The sequence below is a fragment of the Anastrepha obliqua genome, chromosome 1 (genome assembly GCF_027943255.1).
Source record: "Anastrepha obliqua isolate idAnaObli1 chromosome 1, idAnaObli1_1.0, whole genome shotgun sequence".
In the NCBI taxonomy this organism is placed as follows: Eukaryota; Metazoa; Arthropoda; class Insecta; order Diptera; family Tephritidae; genus Anastrepha; species Anastrepha obliqua.
The window spans coordinates 108,865,709-108,886,892 of NC_072892.1; the positions used below are offsets into that span (position 1 = coordinate 108,865,709).

At 38.4% G+C, this 21,184-nt stretch overlaps 1 protein-coding gene across 1 annotated transcript in view; it reads right to left on the reverse strand.

Moving 5' to 3' along the window:
• Positions 1–18,653, reverse strand: part of LOC129235504 (solute carrier family 23 member 2) — a 36,691-nt gene extending 18,038 nt beyond the window's left edge. The window contains exon 1 of the mRNA XM_054869383.1: positions 18,442–18,653. Coding sequence (XP_054725358.1) covers positions 18,442–18,477 — 36 coding nt within the window. The 5' untranslated portion in view covers positions 18,478–18,653. The remainder of the gene's footprint in view (positions 1–18,441) is intronic.
• Between the last annotated feature and the right edge of the window lie 2,531 nt (positions 18,654–21,184).

The window sequence follows — 21,184 nt, forward strand, 5'->3', positions numbered from 1 at the left end:
TAGTGTCTTTTGCTTTAGAGTGTTATTCTTTGCGAAAAGAAGAAATTGGCGCAAACGAATGGTGTCAGCCAAGCCGGCTTCATCTTGCATTTCATACCAGGCGATAAATTTCTCTAAATTTGATGCAGCAATTTGGGCTTCTTGTCTTAGAAATGAAGCAGTAGGATTGTGACCATTTTCATTATTGTTATCTGTTCCATCGTAATCATCATTATTTTCTTCTTCATCATTCACTTCATTAATTATTTGTTCGTCAGTCAAAAGCTCATAACCACAATCATTTTCGTCACAATTCAACCATTCATTGATCGTTTCACTATTTTCCAATGGCAAAGCAGAAGATGTACTAGTCACAACATCAGCCTGTGAGACATCGTCACTGTTATTCGAAGGCGATTCTGTATTTGGCCATAGTTTGTTCCAACATTTTTCCAATGTTGTCGACGATAACTCAGACCATGAATCAGCTACATTATCAATTGCGTTTTTAATGTTGTAATTCTTCCAATAATCTGCCAAATAAATATTCTCTTGCGAAACGAGGTCCTGAATAAATTTTTTCCGATATCGACGCTTTACAGTTTCAATTACTGATTGATCCATGGGTTGTAGAACTGCAGTTGAATTCGGTGGCAGGATATAACAAAAAATATTACCATCATCACTTTTTAAATCTTCATCTGGATGTGATGGGGCATTATCCAGAACCAAAACTGCTTTCTGTGATAATCTTTCCGACATTAAATAATTTCGAACATTTGGAACAAAACTGTTCATGAACCAGTCGCGAAAAATCGTTTGATCCATCCAAGCATTCTTTTGAGCATAATAAACCACAGGAAGAGAATTCATGTTTGATTTTGTGTAACAACGGGGACGTTTAGCCGTATGAACTACAACTAATGGGAGCCTATAACCACTTGAATTTGCGCTAACCATCAATGTTATTCGTTGCTTTTGCATTTTCCATCCAGGTGCATAGCTATTCACACAAAAATCGAGTGTCTTTTTTGGGAGTGCTTTATATTTCAGACCCGTTTCATCAGCATTGAAAACTTGCTCACGGGTAAAACCATGATTTTCGACGAAAAGTTTGAAATTTTTTGTGTATTTTTCGATTTCGTTGGAACCTATGGAGCTCATCTTTTCACCTTGTATCGAAACTTCCTTCACGCCATGTCGATTTTGCCAGCCATACAACCAACCTGAGCTAGCTTTGAAATCCTTCGGACCTACTAGTTTTTCATTAAAAAATAATGCCTTTTCTTTCAATATTTCACCAGATAATGGAACGCCTTTGCTCCGAATTTGATTAAATCACAAGAATAATGCTTCATCGACTTTTTCATTTAATGCCTTTTTCATCGTTTTGCGTTTTTTTGACCGACCTCCCAAAGATTCCATCGACGCAGCATATTGTTTGATTTGAGTGGCATCTTTTTTAAAATCTTGAATCGTCGTGCGTGGAATATCATATTTTTCACTTAATGAAACAATTGTTGAACCTTTTTCTATTTCATCAATAATTTTTAATTTCGTTTCAATAGTCACCGCTACACGTTTACGCTTCGGTATTTTTTTTTTTGTTGTTGAAGGCTCCATTTTAAATGTCTGCTCATCATGAAATTCAAATCAAACTGAAAATCTCATTGTACTGAATGTCACATCGAAGAAGAATTCCAAGAATTTGTTTTGGGTAGAATGGACAAAATAACAGTTACTTTGCTCTGCTGCGTTCACACGCATTTCTATCGAGCGAACGAAAACAAAAGAAAATCAATGAATAAAGTGAAAAACAAAAGTATTGCGCGAGGAGTTTTGTTCCAACATGATTTCGACCGTTTCATGACTATTATTGCAATATGTATTGTGGAAAATCTTAAAACGGGGACGGTTAACAGAGGTGACGGATAACAGAGAAACGGATAATCCAGGGAGTACTGTATATACAAAATGGAATACAAAAAGTTATTAACAGCCATGGTGGACATAGCGGTTATTGATTAAATAAACTTCAATAATTTAAACAGCTTTTTTACTACAATAAATCACTAACTTATTTTTGTATCGTGTCTATTTCAATTTCGTACCTATTTTAATGACCACATGATTATTTCTTTTTTCTTCTTAGTGCCAGTAGTTTAAGTTTTAAAAGATCCTTTAATTATTATTTATATTTGTTATTTAATCCAAAGTGGATACCAAATTGACGCGATCTACACGGACTTCTCCCATACAATTTTAATAACTAAAGTAATTACCAATAAATCCACGAAATTAATCTACCTGTAAACATATGGCAGATTACCTGCAAAATTGACAATCAACTGTCAATACAGTTTTGACAGGTTTTTCTTCATAGAAATTACTTTGGTTGAATATTTTGGAGTTTTTGGTTTGTTTAATTATTAACGATGTGAAGAAAAGATAAGGAGAAGGAATAGTTAATTTAATAGCGCAATTTGCTACTAGTAATAAACAGGTGGAGGAAATCCGTAAACGACGTTTACTGAGGTTTCAAAAAATTATGCCAGTAATACGCATGTGAAATTCGTAATTACATTTTATAATAAGCAACAACGGGCCAAAGCGGCTATGGACGTGCGCTTTGCTCTGTAATATGAATGCATAATTAATAATTTTTAACAAAAATTTTATTACAATTATGCCTACGTTTCTCTTTACAGTCGTAAAAATAATTATCGATAACACAGAAAACACAGGGTTGTATGTAAAAGTGTATGGTAATAATCTAAGATTATTTTATAATTTCAGATTTCGGGAGAGAAATTTAGTATGGGTAAGCTCGCTTTTTAATTTAAGATTGGGAGTTAAGCACGAAAAAGTAGATCATCTACTTATATGTGAACATATTATAATACCTCTTATCATATTAATAATACATATTTTGCTTCGTCTGATTTCTTTAAAGATTTAGGGGTTTTCTTTGATTCAAGGCTCATTGATATCACGCTCTTAAATTATGCCGTTTCCAATTCTCTATACACACTTAAGATATTATATTCTGCGTTTGTTCGGTCCAAATTAACTATTTGGAGACCATATCATGCAGTCCATATAAATCGAGTGGAGAGGATTCAAAAAAACTTTGTATGTTTCGCTTTTGTTAATATACATTCATTCAATTTCTCAGGCCCGCAATCATCTTACAAATCTCGCTGTTGATTGATTAGTCTTTTTCATTAGAGTATCATTTATCTTTGATCTCGTTAATGACGAAATTTACTGCCCGGCTCTTCTAGAAAGAATACAGTTTAATGTTCTTTGCAGGAATTTTTGTCTTATATTTTTTTGTATATATCTTTTTTGTTATATCTTTTGTATATATATAATATATATATATATAAAGCCAATGCGAAAAATCTTGGAACGACAGACAAAAATGTATATATATAATTGGCGCGTACACCCTTTTTGGGTATTTGACCGAGCTCCTGCTCCTATTTGTGGTGTGTCTTGATGTTGTTCCACAAATGGAGGGACCTACAGTTTCAAGCCGACTCCGAACGGCAGATATTTTTATGAGGAGCTTTTTCATGGCAGAAATACACTCGGAGGTTTACCATTGCCTGCCGAGGGGCGACCGATATTAGAAAATTTTGGTGTTTCGCCGAGATTCGAACCTACGTTCTCTCTGTGAATTCCGAATGGTAGTCACGCACCAACCCATTCGGCTACGTCGGCCGCATTGGCTTTAGTAGGACATTATATAGTGCTAATGCGCTACTCGTTAGAACGTTGTCTGACTATAATTATCTGTCAACCCTTTTTGATTTGAACCTAACTGGGGCCAAACAGGTATTTCAAAGGCAAGTAAATAATTCCTTTATATGTAACAAATCAAACTAATACTTCGTAAATATTAGTTACTTTAGTTTTATAATTATTAATTTCGTTAAAATTTAATTTAACTTGTAGATATTTTTAACAATTTAATGGTTTCTTATATTTATAAATTTATTGTACTATAAGTACACTTTTTTAAATTTAAATATTCTAAAGTACTTGTATGTAGGTTTGAATTAATCTCTTAAATGTTTGTTCTGAATTTTGTTAGACGTTAATGAATAAAAAAAACCACAAGCAATTGAATATCTGTTATTATTAATTTAAAAAACTTGCATATTCCCGGGGAGGTACCAATTCCAATGACCATATACTTATATATAATATGTAGTTTATGAGCTTTCCTTTTGTACGCAACTGCATACTCGTATATTTGCATTGAATATAAAAGGCAGTTGAATTTCCCTAGATCTACATTACTCACGTATAAATATTGATTTACAAAGCAAATATATTCCTAAACTAGATTTTCAATTGTAAATAGTTACTATTCCTATAAACGCCTACAGTTTGTTCACACATTTATCGGGACTGCATTCTGGTTCGAGTTGAAAAACAATACGATACACTTTCTCCCCCCTTTTAAGTTGACTGAGAGTCATTATGTTTGGCACCAGCAATTTATATCGGGAATTCGGAATAGGCCTGTTATTTGCTTTTTTTTCTTTTAATTAACACATGCTTATAATTATGATATTTTTTAAATTTAACCTCAATACGAGTTCAGCTACTAAGCTACATTTTTTTTCTGAATTCGAAAACTCTACACTATTTGTAACGGTAATTTTTGGAAATTTGCTTTTTATGCAATTAAGATCTGTGGAACATTTTTTTAATTAAATATATTCAGCCTATCGTGCTGATCTTTTCTTCGTAGACAGAAACTAAAATTTGATTATACAGGGCCCACCATCTATCGTTACGGATTTGAACTAGGTATTTGAAGAATGGTAACACTTAGCTGTCATCTAATTTGACAGAAAATTAGTTTTATTCTTCCGCTGAACGAAAATGGTTGTGTATACGCTCAAAGAACGCTGGTAAATATTGCGACATTACTTTGAAAATCATGGTAATGTTGCAGAATGTGTACGAAAATTACGTACGGCAATGGGAAAAAGAAAAACACCGAAAGAAGCGTATGTGCGTTACTTTGCGAAAAAAGTAAGAGAAAGTGCGATTTGACGCCGTTGGATTATTGTCTTTGGGGTGCCGTCAAAGACCAGGGTTATGCCAACAAACCAGCAACAATTGATGCACTGAAGACCAACATACGCGATGTCATAGCTGAAATACAGCCGCATACAATCGAAAATGTGTTGAAAAATTGGACCGATCGTATGGGATGGTGCATGGCTAGCCGAGGCAGCCATATGAATGAAGTTATGTTCCATCATTAACCGGAAGGATTGTACTTCAAAATAAAAAAAAACAGTTTGGAAAAATATTGAGTAGTTTCTTTTTCATAGCATTTTTAATTCCGTAAAGTTATATGGCGGACCCTTTATAAACTTCAGCGAATGATGCGCTTTTTAATTAGACGCTTACCACATAAACGTAATATAAATAAAATAAGTGAGATTGTAGAATGAAGCAATAATTAAAGGTGATGTGAGATATGTATCTTTCACCCTGTGCCACCCATCTTGAATTACTTATTAAACCCGTGAGGTTCTCTTGGAAAAGCTACTTTTTTATTTGAGAACAAATTCTCAAGAAAAATAACTCAAAAACATAGAAATGAGAACATTTGCTAAAAAAGTTAGCAAGCAACACTCATTTTATCGGGCCATAAAATATGGGCAAAAGAAGGCGTTAAGTTTGTTTATGATATGTCGCAAAAGACAAAATGAAAAGAAAATATTGGGTAAAATCGTGCGGTACTTCATCGAAACCAGATCAAAAATATGCGTGTATCACTTTTCGGCAAAAAATTTCGAGATCGAGCCAGATCGCAAGAGGTCGAAGTTGACTAGTGATGCTCTTCCGATACCCATCGAAATTTTGCACTGCTCAAATGAGCCCGAGATGATCTATCATTTTGTTGATGCTTCTGCGCAAACACAGCAAATCATTTTTTATTGAAAAAATGTAATTTTATTTAAACGAAAAAGAATATAGAATATTGGCGCATCTTAAGGAACGACTTATGAAACTGTATAAGACCAAATCCAACGTTAGTCAAATACTTTCTGAGCGGCAGATTAAAAAGTTGGACGACCCAACCAAAACAATTCATTGGACTTGAGACGGTATGGTACAGACAATATCCACAATTTGTACATGGATTAGCATATAGTACTCGTCTGTGGTTCTTCTAAGAACGGAAAAAATATCTTTTGTGGGAAACTTTTAGTTTTTAAGATATCCAAGAGAAGTCCAAAATAAACAAGACTGGCGTAATAAAAATGTTTTTGATGGCGCCACCTTTTTAATGAGTTGGTTCGTTGGAAGTCACATCCCTATCTGACTTCCAGTGAAAGCTTGGTGGCATTCGGTTCAGTAGAAGCGAAGTTATTGCGTCTAAAGTGTCAGAATGTTTGTGTCACCGGTAAAAAAATGACTTTCGAACAAAAAGCTAATATCAAATTTTGTTTTAAAATCGATAAAACGTTTACCGAAACATTTGAATTGATGAAAAAAATTTACGGCGATGATTGTCTCTTACCAGAATTCATGAGTGGTTTACACGTTTGAGAGATGGTTGTGAGGACATAAATGACAATGAATATACGGGCCACCCAAAATCAGTAATTGCCGAAAACTCCATCGAATTGTTCGTAAATTTATCAAAAATGAACCGAAATCATTGTTGAAATTCATGGAATCGGAGTTGAATAACTCCAAGACATCGATTTATCAATTCAAGTAATCATTTAAGCTTATGAAAGATCTATGCACGTTTCATTCCACACAAGTTAATTGAGGACCAAAAATAGCTCTGGTTATAATCACAATTCAACATTCGAAAGACCTATTAAAAAGGCGAGAAAAGACGAGAACTTCCTTTACAACATTGTAACTGGTGATGAAACGTGGTGTTTCCAACATGAGCCTGAAACTAAGCGTCAAAGTGCCGAATGGAAGGCACCATCCAAAAAATCCCGTTTGGAGAAGTCAAAAATTTAATTAATTTAATTTTACGGACGCTATAGAAAATTTCCGTTAGGAATACCAGTTAATTAAAAGAAACTAACATGGTAGGAATATTATAGAAGGCCTAAAAATAAAATCAAAATTACAGAGTGACAGAGTATAAAAACATCAGATGTTGACATGGGAATACAATAAAATCGCATTGGGTAGTCAACGGGTCAAAGGACACATTCCCTCGGCAGTCGTCTCTACGTTATCGCAACTTCTCAGATTTATATGCGATCAGGGACTGTCCCTTCAACAGCTATTCCCAAACATTAAGGGGATGTTACAGAGAAACAACAAAAAACAAGAAAAACAGCAAATCCGATTAAAAAACAGAAATTCTACTCTTCCACATACATACATAGATATATTTTAATAGGTTTGGAGTGACAAATATTTTATGCTTTTTAATGTAAAATGGCTGGCGAAAATCCTCCACTGAACCCTCCCCGAGGGTGCCAGCTGGTAATAAGTACCACAGCTTTCCTATTTATAGGAGGTACTTAGCTAAGTTAAGGATACTATGGGTTGGGTTCGATACTCCTCAATAGTACAGCTCTACCCAAAGTACTCTTAACGTGGTCGGGGGTGAAGGGCTGGATTAAGGTGTGATGCGACCCGTGCCGAGAATCTGTCAGGCTTGGGGCCCTTCTAACAAATAACCAAGTCGCGAACGGAGCTTACGGATACCTGGCGCCCTCCGTAATAACTAGCCTTACCCGTGTAGTTCGGAGCTATGCACGGGCGGACATCCTTTCTCCGACACTCGTGGGTCCAAACATGCAAGACGTTTCAAAAACAATTAAAAAAAAGGAGATCGGTCCTCCTTCGAAAAGACCGACAGGAACAAACAGTTCCACAATAAGAGCAACGGTTGCACCGAGCTCACATAGAACTCCATCCATCGGCCAAATAAGTCGATCAAAGCACACAGCGACAACTTCAGCGAAAGCGAGGCCAGCTGCCACACAACCAGAGCTGGACACAGGTCCAAGCACAAGTAGGGGTGCACTAGCCCGGCAATCAACTGTGATTCAGCCCCCAAAAACGGTCCCGACCGGAAGCACAGCTACTGCTAGCTCCGGTACCGAAGGATGGCCGCTTGTGAGGGTGGTAGACCCAGCGAAAGCGAGCTACCAGGATCGCAGAAATGCAGCCAGGCTCCTAAGGAGGGTGCACGAAACTCACCCAAAAGAAGGCGAATTGTCTCAGGAGTTGAAAGAGGCGATTGATAGAGCGAAAGCGATCATTCCTGATTTCAACCCTGACTTCAAACCAACACAGTCGGCTCCAAAACGACAGCGGTCCTTGGAGGAGAATAAGCCAAGTGCAAAAAGGCACAAACCAATGGGCGTGACGCCCAGAAAATTATTTGCGGAGGTTGCAAAAGACCGCTTTATCATAGGGGTCCTGGACCAGAACCATCCTGAAGGTATGATCCCCAAGGCCCAATGGAAATGGGTAGAGGCCGAGCTAACGAAAGTGGCACTGAAGGTCATTCTGGAGAACCCCGGCCCCCCGCCTGCGTGCGAAGACTTAGGCTGGCACCAAGGCCAGATAAAAATAATAGCGTGCGACGATGAGAGATCGGTTCAGCTGTACAAAGAGGCCATCTCCAAAGTTGGAGAAGTGTACCCAAATGCCAAGCTAGTGGTCGTGGACAGGAAGGATATTCCGTCCAGGCCTCGAGCAAGGGTTTGGTTACCTTCAACCGTCGAAGACCCGGTAGAGATTATGAAGCTCATCCGGGTCTGCAATCCAGATATCCCAACGCAGGAGTGGAGATACGTCAAAACCATCACCAACCAAAGCAGCGCGGACGAATCGAAAGAGCAGAAGCGCGCCACCATGCAGGCTCTCCTGCTCCTCACGGAGAACTCAATTGAACCGTTAGCGAAATGCGACGGGCAACTGCGGTACGGTTTTGTGAAGGTGAAACTCCACATTTACAAAACCGACACGGATGCTATTGAGTTCCTCGCCACGAAGGAAAGCGAAAAGCCCATGAGGGAGCTGGAGCCCATGAGTGAAATCGAGCCCATGAGCGAGGACGACCAGCCCACCGAAGAAGAATACGCCTCTTCAGGCTCAGAAATGGGCTTAGGGAGGTTGTACTTCGTACGGGAGGGTAAGTATCCCACACAACAGCGTAAGTATTCCGAAAGGGAACTTTTATGCGAAAGCAAAGAAGACCCAGACGTAACGTTAACAGCTAATGCATCTTCTTCAGATAAACCTACACCATTGTAAAGAAGCCTGCCATGCCCTCCTGGATCGTCTGGCAGAAGATCAGCCGGATGTAGTCCTCATCCAGGAACCCTGGGTACGGAATGGCGAAATCTGCGGTTTGAGGACACCAGGTTATAAAGTATATAAGACTAATTGTGAAGGTACTAAAAGAGCATGCATAATGGCAAAAGTACATCTTAATATCTTTATGATTCATAATTTCAGTAACGCAGATACTACGACGGTTAGCTGGGAAGTGAGCGGAAGCAACACCTGGCTAACCTCGTTCTATTTTGCCGGAGACGACACAGGTCCACTGCCGTCACCGCTAATAAGAAGCCTTGTGGAAGACTGTAAAGCTCACAACCGCAAACTAGTACTAGGAGGTGATGCCAATGCCCACCATACCATATGGGGGAGCTCGGATACAAACGAACGAGGTGAGTCTCTCTTTAATTATATTATATGTAGTAAGCTTTTAGTGTGTAACAAAGGCAACGAACCTACATTTATTACGCGTAATAGACAAGAAGTTCTTGATATTACGCTGGCAAGTCAAACCCTTTACGGAAAGATGACGCAGTGGAGGGTTCTGAATGAACACTCTTACTCCGATCATCGCTACATAGAAATTAAATTTGGGGGAAACAACCCACGGGCTCCACCCGCCAATAGGAACTTGAAAAAGACCAACTGGCATATATATAAACGGGAACTTAAGGAAAGACTTCCAAATTCCCAAAATATTACTATTGAAGACAGAGAATCATTGAACGAACACGTACAAACCCTTACGGAGGTCTGTAGAACTGCGCTAAACAAGGCTTGCCCTTTAAGTAGGTATAAGGGGAAGAAAAAGCCGCCCTGGTGGTCAGAAGACCTGTCTACATTAAGAAACGACAGCAGAAAACAGTTTAACAGAGCGAAAGCGACACGGGAGAGTAAAGACTGGGACTGCTACTACAGTAAACTAAAAATTTACAAAAAAGAAGTTAGGAAAGCGAAAAGGTCTGGTTGGAGAAAGTTCTGTGGAGAAATCGAAGGAACCACAGAGGCCTCCAGACTGCGCAAAATCCTCTCAAAAAAACACAATCCCATCGGATACCTCCAAAAACCGGACAGGAGTTGGACTACTTCGAGTGACGAAACGTTGAAGTTGCTAGTGGACACGCACTTTCCCTGCAACGAATCATCTAACGTAGTAATCGACAATGGTACGGAAAGATCAAATTCTGACATTGAAGAAATAATCACTGAAACTAGGATAACCTGGGCAGTGAACACGTTCAAACCATTTAAATCACCGGGCCCAGATGGATTATTCCCGGCCCAAATACAACATTCACTCAACTACATCATGGAGTGGGTGACGGCCATATTTAAGGCCGCTCTGAAACTGAAAAGTGTCCCATCAACATGGAAAGAGGTAAAAGTGGTCTTTATCCCTAAAGCGGGAAAAAGTTCACACACAACACCTAAGGATTTCAGGCCAATAAGCCTATCCTCCTTTCTGCTAAAGACATTAGAAAGAATTCTAGAAGAACACATTAGGGCTAACATCAGCCCTAATAAGCTCAGCATCTCACAACATGCGTACTGTAAAGGGAAATCAACCGAAACAGCACTTAACTCACTTGTTACAGAAATCGAGAAGTCAATGTATAACAAAGAATTCACACTGGTAGCCTTCCTAGATATCGAGGGCGCTTTCAACAACATCCTACCGGATACCATAATAAAGGCACTGACGGATTTCGGGATCTCTGGAGCTCTGGTTAAGTTCATCAAAAACATGCTCTTGAGCAGATTTGTGATCGCAATCCTAGGGGCCACAGAGATCAAGAAAAAAGTTAGCAGAGGAACACCTCAAGGCGGCGTGCTGTCCCCTCTCCTATGGGTGCTGGCACTAAACTCATTGCTAAAGAGCCTAGAGGAGAGAGGACAACACGTAGTAGCATATGCGGACGATGTTGCAATGGTAGTAAGGGGGAAATTCCCCAATACACTCATAGAAATCATGCAAGATTTACTAAATATGGTTGAAAACTGGTCAAAAGCAAATGGGCTAAGTGTCAACCCCAATAAAACTGAACTAATCCTATTTACCAGGAAACACAAAATACCGAATATAACTCCTCCGACTCTAGGAGGAACGGCACTGTCATTTAGTGATGAGGCCCGCTACTTAGGTCTAATACTGGACCGAAAGCTAACATGGAAGGCAAATGTCGAAGATAGAGTAAAAAGGGCGACAATAGCACTATACTCTTGTAAACAGCTGATAGGACTAAGTTGGGGTCTCTCCCCATCTATCGTATATTGGCTTTACACGGCAATTGTCAGACCTATCCTAACATACGGCATATTAGTATGGTGGCCAGCTTTAGATAAATTGTACATCAAAAGAACCATGGCACACGTACAAAGAATGGCCAGTCTTTGCATTTGCGGAGCCCTCAGAACCACACTCACAGATGCACTAAATATCATGCTTAACATTTTACCAATAGAGCAGTACGGTAAGCAAACAGCTGCCAAAGCAACTCTCAGACTAAGAGAAATCGGCCTACTCAGAACGAACCAAAGAGGGCACTCCTCAATTTTAAAACAATTCCCCTGCATTCCCAACACAACGGATTTCTGTAGAACCAAGGACATCAATTTGTATAAATCCTTCGTCACAGTATTTCCTTCCAAAGAGGAATGGGATAACGGGCTCATTGTTAAGATAAATAAAGTAAACATCTACACAGATGGCTCAAAACTGGATAACAAAGTAGGGGGAGGGGTCTACTCCGACAAACTCGGAGTATGCCAATCATTCCGCTTACCTGATCATTGCAGTGTATTTCAGGCGGAAGTCACTGCCATAAAAGAGGGGCTTAAAGAGATAAAAACGAGAGTATTATCCACAAATGAAGTCTTCATTTACTCGGACAGTCAAGCAGCAATAAAAGCGCTGGAATCAAAAACACACTCGTCAAAAACAGTTCTAGAATGTTTTAAACTACTAGACGACGTATCTAAGTGCTACAAGGTGCACCTTATCTGGGTACCGGGCCACAGAGACATTCCAGGAAATTGTAAGGCGGATGAACTTGCAAGAGCCGGTACAACGCTCGATCTCGAACCGGATAAGGAACTGCTACCCATACCTATAGCCACTTGTAAATTACTTATAGACAGGGAAACCATCAAAAAGGTAAATACAATCTGGCAAAACCTCACAACTTGCGAACTAAGCAGACAGACATGGCCGAACTGGAACAGCGGTCGATCGAAGATCTTGCTAAGATTCAACAGGGAATCAATAAGAAAAATGATAGGTGTTTTAACAGGTCATTGTTTAATAGGCAGCCACGCTAGAAGGTTAGGACTACCTTACTTCGATTTCTGTAGAAGCTGTCTAAATACAGAAGAAGAGGAAACAGTCAGACACCTTTTATGTGAGTGTGAAAGCCTAGCTAGGAGAAGGCTGCGCACCCTCGATACAGCATTTTTAACCGATGTAGCGGATATAGCCCATCTAAAGCTAACGAAGCTCTGCTCGTTTATTAAAGCAACCGGATGGTTTGAGAGGGAACACGTAGAGTAAGGATAAGCTCCAGTGGCATCACAATGGACCTGCCGAAGGTCTAAGTGCGTCTTACGACAACCACCCTACCTACCTACCTACCTAATGTAAAAATTCAATTGGCTTAATTGATCAATGGCATTTTTTTCATTACGATTGGATTTTCAAGTGTACACAAATACACAGATATGTATATTTACACACACACATTTATATTTATATGTGTATGTACTCTTACATATTTGAGTGTATCTATTAGCACAACAGATTCGCCTCGAATTTGTTTTCTTTGATAATATTATCGCGACGATACTAACAGAACAGGCGGAAGACACTAGAAACCAGGTTGACGGGAACCGGAAATAACCAGGTTGCGGCAGATAAGAAGCAGAAGGGAATAGTAGTGGAGATCACAACAGGCGGAAGCTACCGAAAACGGGGTTGACAAGAACTGGAAGTGATCAGAGAAAGGGTAGATTTAAGACGGATATGATCAGGAAGTGGAAGTGGGTAGTAGTGCAGATTCGCAATAAGCTGCAGTGACTGGAAAAAGGAGAATGACGCAAGCCGGAGCAAAACAGGAGATGGACACCAAAAGAAAGTCACAGGAAATTGATATGAAAAGGTCCGGAAATGAACCAGAACAGATATAACCTGAAAAGTAAGAAAGCAACAAACAAAAAAAAATTTGAAATACATAAAACTAGTTTTTTTATTCAATATAATCTTCCCCAACTTCTATACACTTCTTCCAATGGTCCTCTAATAATCTTATGCCATCTTTGCGAGAAACTCGTTTATCTCAGGTTCCGAATGTCATGGTATCAGCAATTTCACAAATAGTCACACTTGGATTTTCACAACCAATATGTATCATAAATGAATGGTTACCCATTATTTGGTTCCCCTTGTAGGTAATACCAATCGATGAAATGCTATAGGGTTTCAGACCATTTCGCTTGCCATACAGCGTGTGAAATCATTACTTTAATGAGACAAATGCTAGATGACCGATTTAACTCCAGAAATGTGTAAGACAATTTGCCGCTTAGGTCTGCTTTGGATTGCTTTTCGTGTGTTACGTCAAGTTACTGGACTTGAAAGCTAACATTCAGCGCGATATTGTCAACATAAGTCAGGTTAAGATGAGAACAATGGTGGCAAATTGGGACTACCGATTGGACACTAGAAACCTAGGAAAGTTTGGTACTATTTAACATAAATTTACATATAACGTTTTGAGTGAGTTGAAAAATCCATCCCGCCCACAACTGCGATAATTTATTATGATTTTCTACGTGCATTATCGGCACAGGAGTGCATTGAACAAATCATTTCAACTTTTGGCGTTAGAGCACCACACTTAGCCACTGTCAAATGCTGGTACAATGAGTTCCAACGTGGCCACTTATCCTTGAAGGATGAATTTCGTGAAGGCCCTCTAAAAAGGCCCTCTGGCATCTATTGCCAAAGACAATAGATACTGCGCGTAAATTGATAACGCAAGGTCGTCATGTGGCATTTCGCGAGATAAATGTATCCGTGCTATCAGTGGGATGCATGCATTCAATATTGTATGAACACTGGGTCGTCAAGAAGAGTTGTTCCCGTGGGACACTTCAAAATTTGACAGTTGCTCAAAACAAAAGGACTCGTGCCGATTGGTATAATGAAATGTTGAAGAAAATAAGCCACTGTGGTTCAAAGCACGTCTATGACCTCATAACAGCTCATCAATCTGGGATATAGGTATGCATGTGAGCTGGAAACAAAACAGCAATTGACTGTATCGGTGTTCCAAGGTGAACTTAATCTAACGAAAGTTGTGCGTAGAAGAAGCATCTCAAAAAAAGCTTGCCTGTTTTCGAAATATCTTGTCATGTCTCACTTATCGCGTAGTTTTGTAATCGATTGAATTGTAGTAAGCAAATCCACTGCTCGAAGGGCTATTTTAAAAGCGCCATATGAAGCATAACAAATTACGAAAAAAAAACACCTTTTTACTTGTATTTACAATTGAATTTAAATATATTTTCAAGAAAATAAATCTGGGTACATTGTGTTTCTCAAAATAAGTTTGCGTGCTATATTTAACTCATTTGAATCGGTACCATCAAAGGTTTTACTTTTTAAGGCAATGAGTGATGTACTTACATATATATAAGGAGCGTTTTGAGTCTGTGTTTTTGGTAAGTCTTCTCAAGGCCCGAAAATGTCTTCAACCAAGGCCGCTGGTACTTAAAAAAGTCAAGTCACTTTGTAAGAAAGTTGATGACAATGTCGATGATAAGCCTGGCACTGGCGACATTAAAAATTTATTCGTAAAAATTCCTACCCTAAGCCTTAGGCAAGCGAAACAAAAGCGTAGATATTTCTATTTTCGCAATAAGACGCAAATTGAAGGAATCTGACATCAGAAATCGAAGCACACTTCAAATACCTCTTCTGGCTGAAACTCATATTCAAAAACGATTAGTATCGGCAAACGAAGATTTTGAATGAGCGAATGTTATTTTCACAGATTAATCATCTTTTGTTGTTCGGAATTCCTCGAAAAAAGCTGTAAAGGCACACAATTTGTTCAACAGTCTGTTAAACGTTCGGCCAAGGTCTATGTCTATGGATGCTTTTCTGGAAAAGGATTCGGTACTTTGACCATCTACACACAAAATCTCAACGCAAAATTAATGATCAAACTTTTTAAGAAATTACAGTTGCAGAAAACTTCGGATGCAAATCCAATTAAAAATCTATAGGCTCTAATGAAAGCGAAGATTTGGAAAACATAATCTCTAAAATAAAAACAGTTTGCCGATTATGCTAAAAAAAACAAAGCGAAAGTTGTTCAGGACGATATCAAACTATCTTAGACGGCAATGGGGAGTGGACGCCGTATTAACTATAGCGCGCCCAAGGTATTGAACTGAACACAAAACGTAAAGCTTTTCAAACTTTTTCTTTCAAATTTTACAGACGAATCTTTTTTATGAAACACACTGTATATAAAGGATTTTCCAATAATAGGTGTTATTGGTGAATGGATTGCGCTATCGAGAGATGATTAAAGATTTTTTATGGCCGGAATTAGATGGTATGGATCTGGACAACGTTTATGTTCAACAAGACGGCGCTACGTGCCACACAAGCCACGAAACCATTGATATTTTACAAGAAAAGTTTCGGGTTAAATATTTCGAGCAAAGCAAGCAATTTAGTGAATTTGAAAAAGAGATGAGTGCTAAGTCGACTAAGTTGTTTTACTAAAAGTGAAAAAGTCAAAATATAGTAAGTATATTTTATGTATGTATATATAAACATATATACTACATACATGTATACAAAATAAATTTTAGTAATCAAAAAACGGTTTCCTCTCTCCTAATGGACACCTCTCTTAAGTGGACACTTTCTTCAGTACACGTCACAAATCTTTCGGAATTTTTTTTTTTAATTTTTTCCCCTTGAACGAACAACCTCTCACTAACCCGGTATTCCTTCCATAACATATTAGTAACTTTTTATACACTTTCCTCATAAGTGAACGATTTTTTCAGCCCCTTAGGTGTCCGCTTACGATGGAGACACTGTGTTACACTTCTGCTTCGATACATAATTTTGCACAATTATCCGAGTTTCCAAATCACCAGGCATGTCCTTTTTTGAGGATGGTGGTCACAACATTTTGAATAATTTTGGAAATAAATGGGTGCCAAATCAAGCAAATAAGATACGATGAATGATGCAATGAAGTTATTTGCATTTTTGTCATAATTTCACTCACAACTCTTGGCCAATGAGATAATGCATTATCGAGCAAAAGTAGCCACTTTCAAATTTCTCGATATTTTTAGGTCAGATGCAAGGAATTTTCACCACTAAAATGTGATACGCAATCATCTGAGAGGTTCCCTATTCCACTTCAATGATTTTCACTCAAGATTTCTTATTATCTTTATTGAATTCACACTCTTTTTCGATATTTTCTGGTTATAATCAGCACTGTAGAACCAGTTCGTCTAAAGTTTAAACGCCCCATTTTACAGGCTTAAACTCTATTCAAAAAGTTCACTAAAAGACAGCTAATATTCTCTTTTTCTTTTTCTTCTTGATTGGCGCATTAACTGCTTAAACGATTTGGGCAGAGTTTAACAAAGGGCGCCAGTCGTTTCTTTCTCGTGCTAACCGGTGCTAGTTGGTTACATCAAGTGAAGCCAAGTACTTCTCCATTTAATCTTTCCAATACAGATAAGGCCTTCCTCTTTCTCGGCTATCGCCAGCTGGTACCGCATCGAATACTTTTAGAACCGGAGCGTTTGTATTCATTCGGACGATATAACCTAGTCAAAGGAGCCGCTGGCGCTTTATTTGCTGCACTATTCTAAGTCGTCATAAAGCTCATACAGCCCATGTTTTCTATCACCTAGATACTCGCCGTCGCCAATATGCAAATGCCATAAAATCTTCGGCAGAATCTTTCTCTCAAACACTCCAAGGAATGCCTCATCGGTGCCTTAATTTTGTTCGTCAAGAGAGTCCTTTACTACTCAATTGTCTACGTAATCCAAAGTAGCACTTGTTGGCAAGAGCGATTCTCCTTTGGATTTCAAGGCTGACATTATTACGGGTTTTAAAGCTGGTTATTAGATAAAATATGTCTCCTACAACTTCGAAATCATAATTGTCAACAGTGACGTGAGTGTGACATCTGTTTGTTTAATAACTGAAAGTACTTCGTCTTGTCCTCGTTCACCACCAGAAACGAAGATATTCTACCACTGAAAAACTGGACCTAAACGCTTCCGTACCCAACTGAAATCGTCTATATCGCCATTCCCATTCCCATGGCAACCTACGCTCTACGTTACCGGAATGACTCTAGTGAACAGTATATCAGTATGTCGTTCGTAATTCCAGAATAAACCATATATGAATCTTGAAATATTTGATACGTTTCGGTAAAGGATTAATTAGGCGTAACACTGAGGTCAATCTCAGCTACACATTTGTTTGAAACTCATTTTCCTGCCGCAGTAAAAAAAACTGCATAAGAATATAAGACACTCTAAGATTATTTACATCCAAATATCATACTTATTTCCCATTCACAGTATGGCATTCAAATCAAAACATTCCAAAAAACTGTGAATTATAAAAAAATGGGTTTTTCGTTTTTCTTTTTGATAGAGGGTGTATATTATTGATATGACTATTGATCGGTAAACCAACGAATATATGAATATATTTCTGCCATGAAAAAGCTCTTCTATTCCGCCTATAAATGTCGAAAGATTTTTCTGAGAAGGTTCTTCATTCCAGAAATATAAAACACTGAGCTACACTCGAAGCATATGCGCTACATTTGTGCGTACATTTTAGTGTATATACCTATGTAAACTAAAAACTAAATTGGTTGCACGTGGAGACATTACACACATTTATAGATATATGCTGACAATTTAAGCTTAATATTTAGTGCAGAGAACGGAGATTAGGCACATTTAATCAAAAGCAACAAAAATTTTACAATTTATCAGCAGGTAAAAAATTTTGTTTATATCTTTATTACATTCTCCTTAAACCCCGATAACACGCTTTGTGTAAATAGTTTTACGAGTGAATTTTTTTCTTACAAGATCACCATCAATTTTCACATTAGTCAACTCCATTCTATCGACTCTTGAATATTACTCGTATCTAATATTTTCTTGTTTTTATTAGATCACTCCCACGTAACACACTCAAAAATAACGGTTTTAACAATAGCACAATACGAGTACCAAGGCACAAGCGTTAACCAAAATGGTCTGTCGGCGTCTGCGTTTCTTTGTAGAATGAGAGTCGAGTCGAGTGCTGTTAAAAGCAATTCACCTCCCCATAAATAACACCAGTGTGCCAATTCATCAATGTTGTACCTATGTATGTATGTATACCATATATGTACGTAGAGAGTGATTGTCGTAATTTTCTTTCCTTTGCCCTTAATATAAAAAGCAAAAACAAAACCAATACCATTTACAACTGCTATAGCGAGGACAAATACATGTAAGAAACATCTGTAGCTCCACTGGCTCAACAGCAAGCAATCGGGGTTGTCATTCGGATGATCTGATAGGTTTGTTTTAAATTAATAAATAAATAAATATTATTGTAATTAATGCAACTAAATGCAATTTTAGGTGCATACATAGGTACAATTTTAACTAATACAATAATAGGATTATATTATTACGGTTTTAATGGAAATTTCAAGAATACAGTAGAGCGCCGATTATCCGAAACTATTGGTGCAGAGGGTGTTCGGATAATCGATTTTTCGGATAAACGAACATTTGCGAAATTCCAGTTCTTTGTTGAGGGTAGGGTAATAAAACATGTCATTGGATTAGGAATACATATTATGTATGTAATGCTTTTTAATGATACACTAGAGTACAGTACATATTATGAATAGTCACATTTAAGTAGGGATTGCACACACGGTACATAAATACATATATCTAAACATTTTTTAATAGTACAAAACTAATCTAAAAAAAAAGTCGAACATATTTGTTTGCTTAAGTTTTGAGACTCGTTTTTTTGCCGCCAAATCCCTTAGGCGTTTTAAAGACTGCATAGAATCGCATTCGCCTTGGTGGCCCAACCATTTAATAGCAGTCTCAAATCATTTAAAGGTTTCTTCATTGGACGGAAATTTTTCAGCTGAGACGATGTCATCACTAATTTCGTCTTCATCGTCGTCATCTTCAGGAACTTAAACCTGTGCTATTATATCGTCGTCTGTCAACAATTCGTAGCCAGGATCATCCTCGTCAAACTCATCAACTCAACCATTTCTGAAACAAAGTTTTCATTTGTTGGTTTTTCAGATGTAAGGCTAGCTTCGGATTCAACTGCTTCTTCTTCTTAATTGGCGCTATAACCGCTTACGTGATTTTGGCCGAGTTTAACAAAGCGCGCGGATTCAACTGCTAGACAAAGCTTATTCCAGGATTTCTTTAGAGTAGTCGCTTTGACATAAGCCTACGCTTCTGCTGCCATGTAAACAGCATCCTTCAACTTAACACCTTTGTAGATTTCAAGAATTGTTTTATCTTCCTCTTGGCCGATTAGTACACTACAAAGCAACGCTTTTCTGTTGTAACGTTGGAAGGCTTCGATCACCCCCTGGTCCATAGGCTGAACGACTGAGGTAACATTGGGTGGCAAAAAAATCACCTTAAATTTTCCATCTTCTCTCTCAAGTGAAAGGTTTAAGGGATGACTTGGAGAATTATCAATCACTAATAAAACATTTCTAGTGTCTCCAGTTTCTATCTGATGTTTTTTAACCTCTGGAATGAATACAGCGTCATACCACTCGATAAATACTTGAGTGTCCTTCCTGAAATTAATGAGAGATTGCCCAAACAAAACTGTCGGCGTCGGATGCGCGTTCGTTTCGCGCACGATAACACCACCGACGCTGTTATATTTAGGAACTGCGATACTAACTTAAATTCATAAAGCGCGTGACAGAAAGCAAGTATGTACATATGTACAACGCTGTTAATACCTATGAATCATGTTCTAAATATAACATGCTATCGATGAAGGCACGGAAAATGCCAAAATCATGACGTTCCCTTGCGCCGCTCTCTGAGTCATTTCTATTAAACGTTTCTATTTCATTTGTACATACTTTTTTTATTCTTTATATCCGAAAAAGGCGTCATGTTTCCTTTCGGTTAACCGACGTTTCGGATGACCGGCTTTCGGATAATCGACGTTCTACTGTAGTTGTTAATTTTTATTACTCACATTATTGACTTACACTTGTAACAGTTCTTGCCTATACAATGTACTATATTAAGAAATAATTGAAATGTGAAATTGTATGGCTTCAATTCCAATTTTGCGTTTAACACAATACTTTTGTCCCACGTCAGTGCGCCTGCCGAACGGTCCGGTATCTCCATATCAATGACAGATGTTTAACCACTTTGAATGGTTATGATAGGGTCCGGGTTCGAAAACCCCTGCAGACATGAAACTCCAAATTATACAAAAATTTTTTTCTAAAAGCGGAACCCCCATCTTGGCCAATGCAGAGGTCTTCGTCTGTTTACGTCGTCGAAGGCCTTCCAGATCGCTGTTCGTCTTCGACGTCCTCCTGGCCTTCCTTGAACGACTTGTGCCACCGTTTTACCTGGGCACTGGACAGAGATTGGTCCCGGTAAGCCCCCTTGAGTAGCCCAATGGTTTCGGTACTTGTTTTGTTTAGCTTTACGCAAAATTTGATCGAGAAACGTTGCTTCAACGATCGCTGCATTTTCGCCACTGCAAAATCCTAACACACTTTTAAAACAGCTTTCACGCGCGGAGCGATGTTGA